The 12,640-nt window shown below is 39.4% G+C and overlaps 1 protein-coding gene across 1 annotated transcript; it reads right to left on the bottom strand.

Annotated features, from left to right (window-relative positions):
• Positions 1-4,529: 4,529 nt before the first annotated feature.
• On the bottom strand, positions 4,530-10,511 carry slitrk1 (SLIT and NTRK like family member 1). The gene has a single exon (XM_084403314.1). The coding sequence runs from the start codon at positions 9,954-9,956 to the stop codon at positions 7,869-7,871; it is 2,088 nt and encodes a 695-aa protein (XP_084259440.1). The 5' UTR covers positions 9,957-10,511; the 3' UTR covers positions 4,530-7,868.
• Positions 10,512-12,640: the final 2,129 nt, after the last annotated feature.

Genomic DNA, 12,640 nt, shown 5'->3' with positions numbered 1-12,640 from the left:
CCCCATAGCGTCATTCTGACGTAGTGTCTCGTTCCCTTTCGAAAGGGAACCCTTGCAAACGCATATCAATGTGCTAAAAACACCCTGCACACTTTAGTAACAGCATTGCAACACAACAGCAACTCCCTAGAATCATGAAAGTGAGTTTGCTTATGTAAGCACTCACCTTATCTTCTTAAAATGTAAAACCCAGTTATTTATGTAATGAGCTTCATCTTCACAAGTCCCAAGAGATGTGACCTCTAGCCTGCAATATAAGACTCATCACCTTTAACAGCAGCGGCCACCATGCACTGCCAACATCATAAATGAGTCTCCACATAATGATCTGCCCTACTGTGGTCTTCATATACAGCTCTTTCCTTATTAATAACCCACACCTCCAGCACCTCAGCCAGTGACTCAGTCATCCCTCACTCTCGCACTGAACCTGACGCTTCTGTTACAGTTATCTAAGGTCTGTTCTTCGCTCCTGTGAAATAAGGATGCTTCCTTTTTCAGACAACAGCTCACAGCAGTGTTCCTGCATGGAAAACCGCCTGAAACCTAAAATAAAGCAGGCATTAATGATTCTGACATTCACCGCAAAACAAAATGGGTGCATCTCGAAGATTATAGAGGCAGGAACGTCCTTGAGAGCAAGGGAACGGGGCTTAATTGAAGGAAAGATGGAGACGAAAATGTGCAAAGAATAACAAAAAATGGCCAAACTGCTCAGAAACAGATGCGAGTATTGCCCCACCACAAATAATGCATCTAAAAGCCACATAAAACCGAATCAATATGAGCATAGACCTTCAGAATAAAAGTATCTCAACATTGCAAATGCACAAAGGTATTGTTCTGATTTTCTGTAGGCTATAACTGCCATATACTTAACTCAGTCAAACACAATACCTTCACAGTTGACATATGCGTGGCCAAAGAAGCAGCAGCATCCAAAAGAAGCAATCAATTTGTCCTTGCTGAGCAATTTATTGATCCATTGGTCATCAAGGACCAAACCCAAATCCTTAAATCCCATTAGAGCTGAGGATGGGAAAGGGGGAAAAACAGCACAAATCAATCAACGAGGCCTTCAATCTGAGCAGAAAGGGAAAAACATACCTCGGAGCGGTGTAGGCTCGTGTAAGCGTCTCAGTTTGTCACAGTCTGATTCACCATCTGTCTGTCCGAGCGCCGGAGAGTGTCCTTGGATCGGGGATTATTTCTGAGAGCAGATTCCAGGATACCTGAGATTCCTCATGTGTGGGAAATAAACACGTTAGAAATCACAGAAGACGTGTATTTCTCAAAACTGGAAAATAAATATAAATATTACAAATATGTTATATATTTAAACATACTATTGTGTTAAGATATTATCAATAAAAAGCATAATAATAATATACTGTACCGTTCAGATTTGTAAAATGTGTTTGAAAGAAGTCTCATACTCCCAAAGGCTGCATTTATTTGATCAAAAGTACAGTAAAAACGGTCAAAATTTATAAATATGATTAAAATTTAAAATACCTGTTTTCTATTTACATATATTTTAAATAGTATTTATTCCTGTGATGCAAAGCTGAATTTTCAGCATCATTATTCCAGTCTACAGTGTTTTACATGACCCTTCAGAGATCATTCTGATATTTAATATTTGTGACCCTGGGCCACAAAACCAGTCAAAATGGGTCAATTTTATTAAATTGAGATTTATACCTCATCTGAAAGCTGAATACATAAGCATTGATGAATAGTTTGTTAGGATAGGACAATATTTGGCAGAGAAACAACTATTTGAACAAAAAAATCTAAACATTGAGAAAATCGCCTTTAAAGTTGTCAATTTATGTTCGCATTTGTGCTGCATTCACTCACACAAATAAATGTTTTATATATTTACGGTAGAAAATGCACATAATATCTACATGGAAAATTATCTTTACTTAAAGGATTAGTTGACCCCAATGCCATCCAAGATATCCATGTCTTTCTTTCCTCAGTGGGAGAGAAATTATGTTTTTTGAGGAAAACATTTCTGGATTTTTCTTCTAACAATGGACTTCATTGGTTCCCATTGTTTTTAAGTCCAAATCAATGCAGTTTCAAAAGTCTTTGAAGTGTTTAAACGGGCTGTACGCGATCACAGCTGAAGAAGACGTTATCTAGTGAAACAATAGGTCATTTTCAATTTTTATTTTTTTTATAATTTATAGACTTTTTACCTTCAATAGTTCGGATTGAGCTGATCAACAAACGGACAGGGAACTACGTCATCACGTTGAAAGGTCACGCCGGCGCCGGCAGAAGTACCGCCCCACTGTTTACAATGCAACCGTACGTAGGAGGATAGTTCAAATAGTATTGTTTGCTATTATATATATAATAATAGTATTCAGTGAATATGAATATGAATAGTATATGAATAACATTCTGATGAATATGAATAGTAGTTCAAATAGTATTGCCGGCGCCGGCGTGACCTTTCAACGTGATGACGTAGTTCCCTGTCCGTTCAATCAGCTCAATCCGAACTATTGAAGGTAAAAAGTCTATAAATTATAATTTTTTGTTGAAAATGACCTATCATTTCACTAGATAACAACCTCTTCTTCAGCTGTGATCGCGTACAGCCCGTTTAAACACTTCAAAAAGACTTTTGAAACTGCATTGATTTGGGCTTAAAAACGATGGTGACCAATGAAGTCCATTGTTAGAAGAAAAATCCAGAAATGTTTTCCTCAAAAAACATCATTTCTCTCCCACTGAGGAAAGAAAGACATGGATATCTTGGATGGCATTGGGGTGAGTAAATTATTAGGAAATTTTCATTTTGGGGTGAACTAATCCTTTAATATCCTAATGATTTTTGGCATAAAAGAAAAATCGTTCATTTTGACCCATACAATGTATTGTTGGTTATTGCCACAAATATACCCGTGCGACTTATGACTGGTTTTGTGGTCACATTTATGATTCTTTGATTAATATAAAGTTAAATTGAACAGCATTTACTTAAAATGAAAATCTTTTATAACATAATAAATGTCTTTTGATTAATGTAATGCATTCTTGCTGAATAAAAGTACTAATTTGGCATCTTCAAATAAATGATATCTGACAACCACAATGTGAAACCTAACAAAGTTAGATTTTTTGTAGTAAAATGCTTTGCTTGAAAAGTGTGCTCATGCCATCTTTAAAATGAATGACACATGGTTTGTTATTTTGTTTTCAAATGCACTGACATTCATTCGTTTTTCATAATTTTAAGCCTTAAGCGTCGTAATGTCTAAAACAGCTTGCTCTGACAAGCTGAGAGTAAAAAGCAAACAGTCCAATCAGTCATCAAAATAAAACTAATAAATAAAAAGGAAGCAGATTGCACAAAATACCCCCTAATATCCTTCACCATTATATCAATCAAAATCAAAGCAAATCAAGCTAATAGCACTTTGATGTTCTGCAATTTCATCTGAACATTACAACCTTGGCCTACTTGAGACAGCAACTTTGAACAGTTCTGCTAATTCGAAAAACTCAGAAGCAGAAATGGTGTTAGCGTGCACCGAGTTACCTCTGGGCCGCTTGCCAAGCGTGTTTCTCAAAATTCAAGAAGGGTTAGGAAGCATCACAGCACCTCCATGAGTCCTAAACTCCTCACACTGGCATGTAGGCCACGCTTCTTTGATTTAACACGTGTATTCACCGCATTACGTGCCAATTATTTCTTCCCAGGTGAAGGAAGGGGGCTATAAATCTCGCTTGCCATTGAACAAAGAGAACGAGAGTGGAACACAGACACAAAACCTGTTAAAGGATGTATGAGAAGAGGACATGACTGAAAGGAAATTATGGGTGCCACGAGGGAATCAGGTTCAGGTTCTCACAGGAGGTGATGGGTCGTAATTTGCTAAGATGGGGAAATCGTGAAACCACAGAGACCAGCGTTGTTGAGCCAACTGCCATCCCTGGAGAGAACAAGGAGGACTAGTGTTGATTAACCAGCTTGGCAGAGAACAACATTCAACCAGTCCTGAGGATCATACCAGAGTGGATATCTTTATCCAAGTAATTCTTGGCAAGATTACATTATTTCAGAGAATTAACAAGAATCCGGCTGCAGATGCGGATACAGCTGTGGAAATTTGCATACTGACAATCAGATCTCTGCCGGTCGGAATGATCAGATATCATAATTAAGAAGAGGACGCTTTTTTGTCGCAGCTTTGAAGCTTTTACTGTCTAATTGTTTTGAAGATATTCTGGGTTAAATGCATGTTATGTTTTATTGACAGCATCTATTGCATTACCATAATAATTTCTACTTGGCTTGTAAAAACAAGCAAACGAGCGCACAAATGCATTCACAATAGAAGCCCGTGTTAAAGCTTAACATATTTAACCAGGAAAATCCCTTTAGATTTGATTCACTTCATAACAGTGATCCACAGTTTAAACCCAGAAAAAAACTGCATTGGGGCCTCAAAAAACATATATACTAAACATAACTTTAAAATGACTTTGAACATCTTCCCTTTTAGGTTTGTTTCTGCGAGTCTTTTTCCAAACAGAGATGATGAAAATGTTGCCTTAAGAGTATGACCTAAATTTCACATCAAACAAATATGCAAAACAACACTGCAATACTCTCAGAAATGCCAGTTTGAATATTCCCATGCACAAGGGTTATGCTTCCGATTTCTTTTTTCTTTTCTTTTTGTATAAAGACCTTCAATTTCACCATGGCTTTATCTCACGTGGGTCATTCCTGTTATGCAGTACATTTTCATGTCCCCATCAAATATGTCTTAATATACTGCATAACATATTAAATTAACAGTTTTTAAAGATGCAAGTCATGTTCGTTTTCTCAATTAAGTCAATGAATTTCACACCATTTCATTACTGTGCTTTGAGCAGATGTTATTCTTGGCATGTCTATGATTTTTGCACCAATTTCTAACATCAAATTTTGACTTCATTAAAAACAATCAAAATTTTGCCGAGAATATCAATTTCATTGAGAATCAGTTGATTGATTTGTCCAACGTCCTCAATATTATCTTCCATTTGTCTATTGCAATCTGTTAACAACAACAAAAACAACACAAAGATCAGTAGCTTGATGAATTCTGTGATGTTTTCTGGCTTGTCTCAATCATACCATTGTTTCATTAAATTATAGCAACTTACATTGCATTAATGCATTCAAGGTACAGTATACATTATCATTTCATGCATTTTTTAGAAATCAAACCCATGACCTTGTCGTTGCTATAGCGCTTTTCTCTACTGTTTGAGCCACATACATTTTTCTGAAAGTCTAATGGATATTTTTATAGAAATATTCCATTAATTACACCGTAAGCATTCATTTTGGACATACTACATAACAGGAATGACCCATCTACATTTATTTGACCTGTTGAGAGGAGAATCCATCCATTATCTGTGTGAGCATGGGTTAATTTGATAACACCATAAAGCACCTTTCATTTTTAAAAGCCTGTAAAGCAGTATCGCTTCATATAAACCATGTCGACCAGTGATCATTATTCGCCATCATGCATTGCACTACATAATTCTGAGAGTTTCCTACCCAAAATGTGAACGACAAGTATAACAGAGGTTTGTAAAAAGAGGAAATTTTAGATTCACAAACAAACAAAATATACCACAGTAACTTCACTCAACCTCCACCACATTTTATTTAACAAAATAGAAGCAGATCAAATGTAGCAAAGCATATAAATGTAACTGAGACAAACTCTTGGGAAAATGCACCAAATAATAGATAAGCCAGAATGTGGTACAGTCTTTCACAGTGGAGCGACAAATAATTACCATGACATAGAGAAGAAGAAGGAGATGCCTTGATTGACAGCCAGAACTGGTATAACAGAAATAATAGATCAGAAGGGTCACCCTGCAATTCCGGGTTGGAATGGGGGGGGGGAGTACGGATGTTGTTTTTTTTATGTGCGTATGTGCAGCGTGAGTCACAACACACATCTCTCTGAAAGCTCTGAATCTACATTAGAGTAAAACCATTGCAATATGACAGGAATCCCGTTGGGACGTTCTGCTGGACTGCAATTCGACCGACTTTGTTTTGTGCAACCAAAATCAAATTGACAGGAAAGAGAGAAAAGCATCTCCCATTGCCAATGTCTTCCACACTTGGCTGCTGGATGGACATTTATTTTGTTTCATATTGTATTATTCAAAAAAAAACAAAAAAAAAGACTCACAACTAGGGCCAAGAGCTTTAACGTGAAGGGAAAAAAGTAAGCTACAAAGTCTATGGTATTCAGACTATGGAAATTGATGGCTGGTTATACCTTAGCTTTTTAACCATTCTTTATTTATGTTGTTTTGTTGTAAAATCATTACAGTGATACAAACTCAACCTCAAAAACATCAGCAGTGACATTTAAATGCTAGCAGTAAGATGCATGGCACTGCGCTCTACATCTCGTTTGTAAAAATGGCATTTTGGAAACAGCGTTCAACTCGTGTTCTTCACTACTGAATCTGATCCCGCACTTCTCTCTGAGTATTAGCCATCACAGTGACACACTTAGGCCTAGTTATGTTGATAATGTGAATGCTGGTTCGCCTACACATTCCAGTGAACTTCAGCTCCCAGCATGGTTTCATACGCTTGAGAGGCAACAGCGACATCTAGAGGCGGCTATTCCTTCTACGGCTGCTGTGATGACATCAGTCAAATGCACAGACATGCCTCTGTTCTGCATCTCATATATATTTACACATTTTCATCCACTTTATAAGACATACTGAAGTAGCCAACGCCGTAATATTCCTTTCTCGTATTTGGACAAAATAGATGGCTTTACAAAAGCTCACAATACTTACAGTGAATAATAGGCTTTTGTGAAGGAATACTTCATCCCCTAAAAAGAATAATAATAATTAATAATAATAATAAATAAAAATAAAGGCATCTTAGTCTATGTGCACTCTATAGACGGATCGAAATCTGAAACCCCCTCACTTTTCAAAAAGAAAAAAAACCCTCCCCTTGCGTCGTCCTTCTACCCTCACACTGTATCGACACACAAGATCACGAACCACCGGAGCTACATTGAATTTTCGCAGCATAAGCATGTCAGTGACTTGAATCGATCATGCTTATCCGCATCCCAAACATGTCAACAGTTGGCACACTATAAGATAAACACATTTTACATTCATAAAGGAGATAACTGGGCAGATACATGAGAAATCTGCAAAAAAAAAGAAAAAAAAAAAGAAAAGTATAAATAATCCCCATATCAACCAATCAACAATCAACTGATAAAACGGAAAGTACATGCATTTACAACTCGTAATTTCCACCTTTCGATCTGTCTGCCTTTGAGAAAGAGAAATCAAACAGCAAATACAAATTCTAACTGACAAAAAATAGAAGAAATGGCACTTTTAATATAGTCATATATAGTTTTATATTTATATATATTTATATTGATAACACGAAAGAAGGGTCGCGTTGGCTTCCTTGTTACTATGGTAATGGTTCCCAGTGTGTGTTGAGACCATGCGAATCATGCAGATATGTTACAGTCCGTTATTTACATTACATTCATGCGTTCGTGCACCGTTCCCACGTCCTCTTTTGAGCGTGTTTGCAGTCTGAGCTGGGAGGAGAGAGAAAGAGAGAGGCTCTATACATATATAACAGTGGTGGCCCCATTGCAGTGTTTCAGGGATGCCATACTCAACTGAAGCAACAAAAAATAGGCTATTTTTCCCACAGAGGTGAGTCAGAGGTCTAGTGTTTGTGTGTTGCCTTCCATTGTCACTGGAACATACGAAACGCAGTACGTCCTTTTGCTCGCTCGGGTCTCTGGTATGCATCATTTGTCGGAGAGAGAGTGGGCACCACAGTCGAAACCTCTGTGTGGCGCGTCTGCATGATAAGCTCCGCTGTGCCAATAGGACGAGTCGCAAACTGTCTGTAAAGAATTGATTTCTGACGCAGACGAGTTGCCGTCTCTCCGTTTCGATCTCTTTCGATTGCGCAGGATAAAGACCAGCATTCCCACCACGGTGAAGGCAGACGTCACGAAAACCAGCAGCAGACCAGGCACGAGCACTGAGATTGACACTCTGCTGGGCTCCAGGTAGGAGTTGGGCCGCGTCCCTGTGTCTGCTGGTAAAGTGCTGTTTTTGGACAGGGAGGTGGGGGAGATCTTCTCGTAGAGCTGAGGGCACATAAGATCATTCCTGATTCGCCGGAAGTCCCTCTTCCAGAACTCCTCGGGGGACTCGCATTTGAGATCACTCACGATGACGTCCGCCCCGAGTTTGTCTGTCCACTGTTTGAAGGGGACGATGTTGCACGAGCAATCCCAGGGGTTCCCGTGCAAATCGATCTGAATAATGGAGTTGAGTTGGTCTAAGACACCTGGCACAGGGAGATATGTGAAATAATTGTTATGCAAGCTTATTTTGGATAAAGAAACCCCCAAGAACGCATCCACAGGTAAAGCTTTGAGCAGGTTGTTGTTGAGGAAGAGCACCCTCAAGTTGGGTATCGGGCTGAAGGTGCCCGGCATTATGAGCTGGATGTCATTATATTCCAAACTGAGATACTCCAGGTTCTGAAGTCCGATGAACATCTCCGCCATTAAAGTATCCAAGTAGTTCTTGTCCATGTAGAGCCACCTCAACTCGGTCAGATTATGAAAAGTGCCGTTTTCGATCATTTTTATGTTATTCCCCCCCAAATCGAGTAAATTCAAGCTATGATAGCCTCTGAGCTGGTTCCTTCTGACGGTATGAATGTTGTTGTCGCGCAGATTTAACTCTTGCGCGCTCAGGGGTTTGGGTTTGAGATTAGCCACGGTTTCTATCTTCCTGCCTTCGCAGTTAACCCCAAGCCCTTGTCTAGCTCCTATAAGCTTACAACTACAAGACTGAGGGCAGGACGAATTAGCCGGCAGCTCTCTTTCAATGGTGCCGGTCGCCATGGCTGTGGGCTTAATTTTCAACTGCCAATTCTCCCTGGCTTTCGGACGCCCCTTGTTATGCCCTCCCCCAGCGTTATGGGACTCCGTCACCCCGCTCGTTTTAGAGGGTGTAGGATGGGGGCCGCGATTAGGGGTCTCGTCCTGAGTGGGAGGCGCCACCAGGCTGGAATCCATACCACTCTTTGAAGGGCACAGCTCCGTCTCGGCCGTTTCGTTCAGGTCATTCCCTTGCAGCCGAGTAGGCGCCTCACAAATAACCCTTCCGATGAGAGCGTTTTGCGGGATGTTCTCCAGCCATTCCTTTAGGGAAACCAGGTCGCAGTTGCAATCCCATGGGTTGTCCTCCAGTAAAACCTCCACAATGCCAGGTATCTGCTCTAGAATCCCTTCGTAAGGCAACGTTTTTATTCGGTTCCCTCTCAGATCGAGGTGCGTGATGGGAACGTTCTGAAACACGTTGATGGGAAGGGCGCTAATAAGGTTGTCGTTTAAGATTAAAACTTCGAGCTTACTCAAGTCCCTGAACACAGACGGGTCGATGTCTCTCAGAAGGTTGAAGTCAGCTTGGAGGTACTCCAGGTCGTCTAAACCGAGAAACGTACTCTTTTTGAAAGACCTGATCTTGTTGTTATTGATGTGCAGCCGTTTCACAAGCTGCAGTCCCAGGAAAGCGCCCGGCACAATGTCGTGCAAGCCATTGTTCTCCAAATGCAAGCTCACGGCATTGTAAAAGTTAGCAAACTCGTTAGGGAACAGTCTTGATAAAGAATTCCCGTGAAGCAGGAGGTGGTAAAACTGGGAGCTCGGACCTGTCAAATGGTGCAGGTTTGTGAAGCTCTTTTTCTCACAGTCAATGTGCAAATCACCTTCTATTGCATTGCAGGAGCAGATCTGCTCCTTACAGACGTCCCTTGTAACATTCCCGATAGCTACACAAAGAGCCGCCTTCAGCAACACAATCCAAAGCAGCATTTTCAATACGACACAATCATCCCCGACATCAAGACATGAATACAATCAGCAAGAGGGCGAGAAATGAGATATATCTCCAGTCTAAAAAAGCAGGGGACACTCTGTGATTATATCCATGCTCAGCTCGCTATGTCCAGATTGGGAAAAATCGACAGCAAGAAGCTTCTTTTGTATCACCTCCCCATCGCATGCTCTTTAAAACAATATTAAAGCCTACAGAATGACACCTTCAACTCAATTATTTGGCTTTTCGGGCTCGCAAATCACTGACCTTGTGCATTTCTCACATATCCACGGCGCGGGAGCTGTTCTTTCTCCCGTGGTGCTGAAATCACACCGAGCACATCTCAATGCATCGCCATAAGATTAATCCGAGATTCTTACATCTTTAGCATCCTTCCTCGGATTCCGGCAGCTTCGTTCAACGCTTTTGCATCACAAAGACGGCTGCTGAGAGATTCTGGACTTTTCAGCCCGGTGTTCACTGGCAGATCTAACACCCTCTGCTGAGCTGCAAAGGCAAAAATCCATCGGATGAGGGAATGCTTGCTCGCTCGCGCGGGGGGGAAAAACAGTCCACATACAGGGCAAGTGTTGGAAATGTCCACAAAAATCGCCGTCGAAGGGTTTAGATTGGTTTCATTCCAGGATGGTTTTCTCCTCTCTAACAACGCCGATAGCTTTCGTGGAGCCACTCCGTTTCCCCCATCCAAATGGCTTTAAAGCACGCGGCATTTCCAGAGTCCTCACAGACGATATTCCTGTTTTAGATAGGAAAAGAAAAAGAAAAGCTCAAGTATTCCACAAAGCACAGGTGTTGTTCGCGTGAAGGTTGTTTCTTTTTCTTCGCTGTGTGAGAGAGTGTGTGAGTGTGTGTGTGGAGGAGGAACTGCAGTTGAATGCGGTAAAATAATTAACTACTCGACGTGCATGCAACAGTGCGAGCGGTGTGCTGAGCTTCTCCTATTACTGTCACAACAAACACTGCGTCAAGACTATAGGAACTATGCGCACATACTCTACGTCACAGCCTTTAAGACATGCGATTTGAATGATAAGTGCATTTCAACAGGAACACTGGGTATTCCCTTTTCCATCAGCCTGCATTGTTTGATTTTTTCATCCTGGCAGAGGATCGACGCATCCAATCTCTGACTGTTAAAACAAGTGTGGATTGATTGAAACTCAATGCATATATTACATTTATGGACAAGCGTGTCTCTGACATCACACACACACACACACACAGAGAGAGAGAGAGAGAGACAAAAAGAAAATAAATCTGGTTTGTAAAACAAGCAGATAACGCGTTCTTGTGTGTCTACTAGCCTGCGTGTGATTGCTGGCGATTTTATAATAATTTGCAAACACTTCACTGGCAAATACATGAAAGTACAAGCCTTTCTGACTCAAAACGCTAAAGCATCACGATTCAGTCGCTGGTCTCTTAACCGAAAACTGCTTCTTATCCGAGGTGTGCCTCCGACGCAATCAATCAATAAATCACTATTCTGCATTTAAAGTTGAGAGATGATGCATGCAAAGGGTTTGTTTTGATTTCTTATGAAGGAAAAATGGAAATTACCGTCACTGACCGTAAAAAAATGATACAGTGTGTATAGCCTATTCAATAAAATGATGGGCAAACGATTACAAGCAATATTATTAATTAAATGCAGCTATTTTTAGAACTGGGTATCAATCAAATGAGCTCATTAAAAGCGAATCATTCATAATAAGTAACTGCAAATAGATTATATATGGAGAGATAAATAGTTAACCCTCTGATGCACTATTCCATTCCATGAATGGAAGGAAGAAAATATATTTGTTATTTTTACATTAAATATAAGTCAAATTTACAGTTCAAAAAAGTTTCTGTATAACAGATTTAAAAATATATAGTTTTTGGTTACTGTAGTTCATCGCTGTTCCTTCATGAGACTAAAATAATACTATAATCATTTACTAATTAACATGAAATGCTAAAACAGTCTAATGCACTATCATATCAAAAATAAGATGAATAATAAGAAAAAATTACTTTTAAAAAGCCTACAAAAAAAACAGCACAACTGCTTTCAACATTGATATTAATAATAATACATGTCTTGAGCAGCGCATCAGCATATTAGAACGATTTCTGAATGACCATGTAAAAAAAAAAAGAAAAAAAAACACTTTAATATATATATATATATATATATATATATATATATATATATATAAAAGTCTTTTAATTTGTAATAATATTGCACAATATTACTGTTTTCACTGTATTTTTTTATTAAATGCAGCCTTATACTTTAATCCAAGAGCGATTAAGTATAGCTATATGCACTCTCAGAAAAAAAAAGTACAAAAGCTGTCACTGGGACAGTAAGGGTTCTAATATGTACCATTTAGGTACTAATATGTACACGTTTGGTACCAATATGTACCTTTGAGGGACTTATATGCACTCTTTAGGTACAAAGGCGTACCTTTTGTAAAGGTACCGCCACAGTGACAGCTTTTGTACCTTTTTTTCTGAGAGTGTGTCAGAACGTGAGTTGTGAGATATTATGGATTACTATGAATACTGTGTCATCAAATTTCATCTTGTGCCATTTAAACAAAGTGGTCATTCAATAATACGGCTAAAAACAAGTATGTAATTTTAAATTCTAAAGAATCCGTTTCAT

This window comes from Rutilus rutilus (genome assembly GCF_951802725.1).
Source record: "Rutilus rutilus genome assembly, chromosome: 2".
In the NCBI taxonomy this organism is placed as follows: domain Eukaryota; kingdom Metazoa; phylum Chordata; class Actinopteri; order Cypriniformes; family Leuciscidae; genus Rutilus; species Rutilus rutilus.
This window is presented reverse-complemented; position numbering and strand designations above follow the sequence as displayed.

What these genes read in the sequence shown, in the direction of transcription:
- slitrk1 (XM_084403314.1), bottom strand. Translation starts at nt 9,956, where the DNA reads ATGCTGCTTTGGATTGTGTTGCTGAAGGCGGCTCTTTGTGTAGCTATC.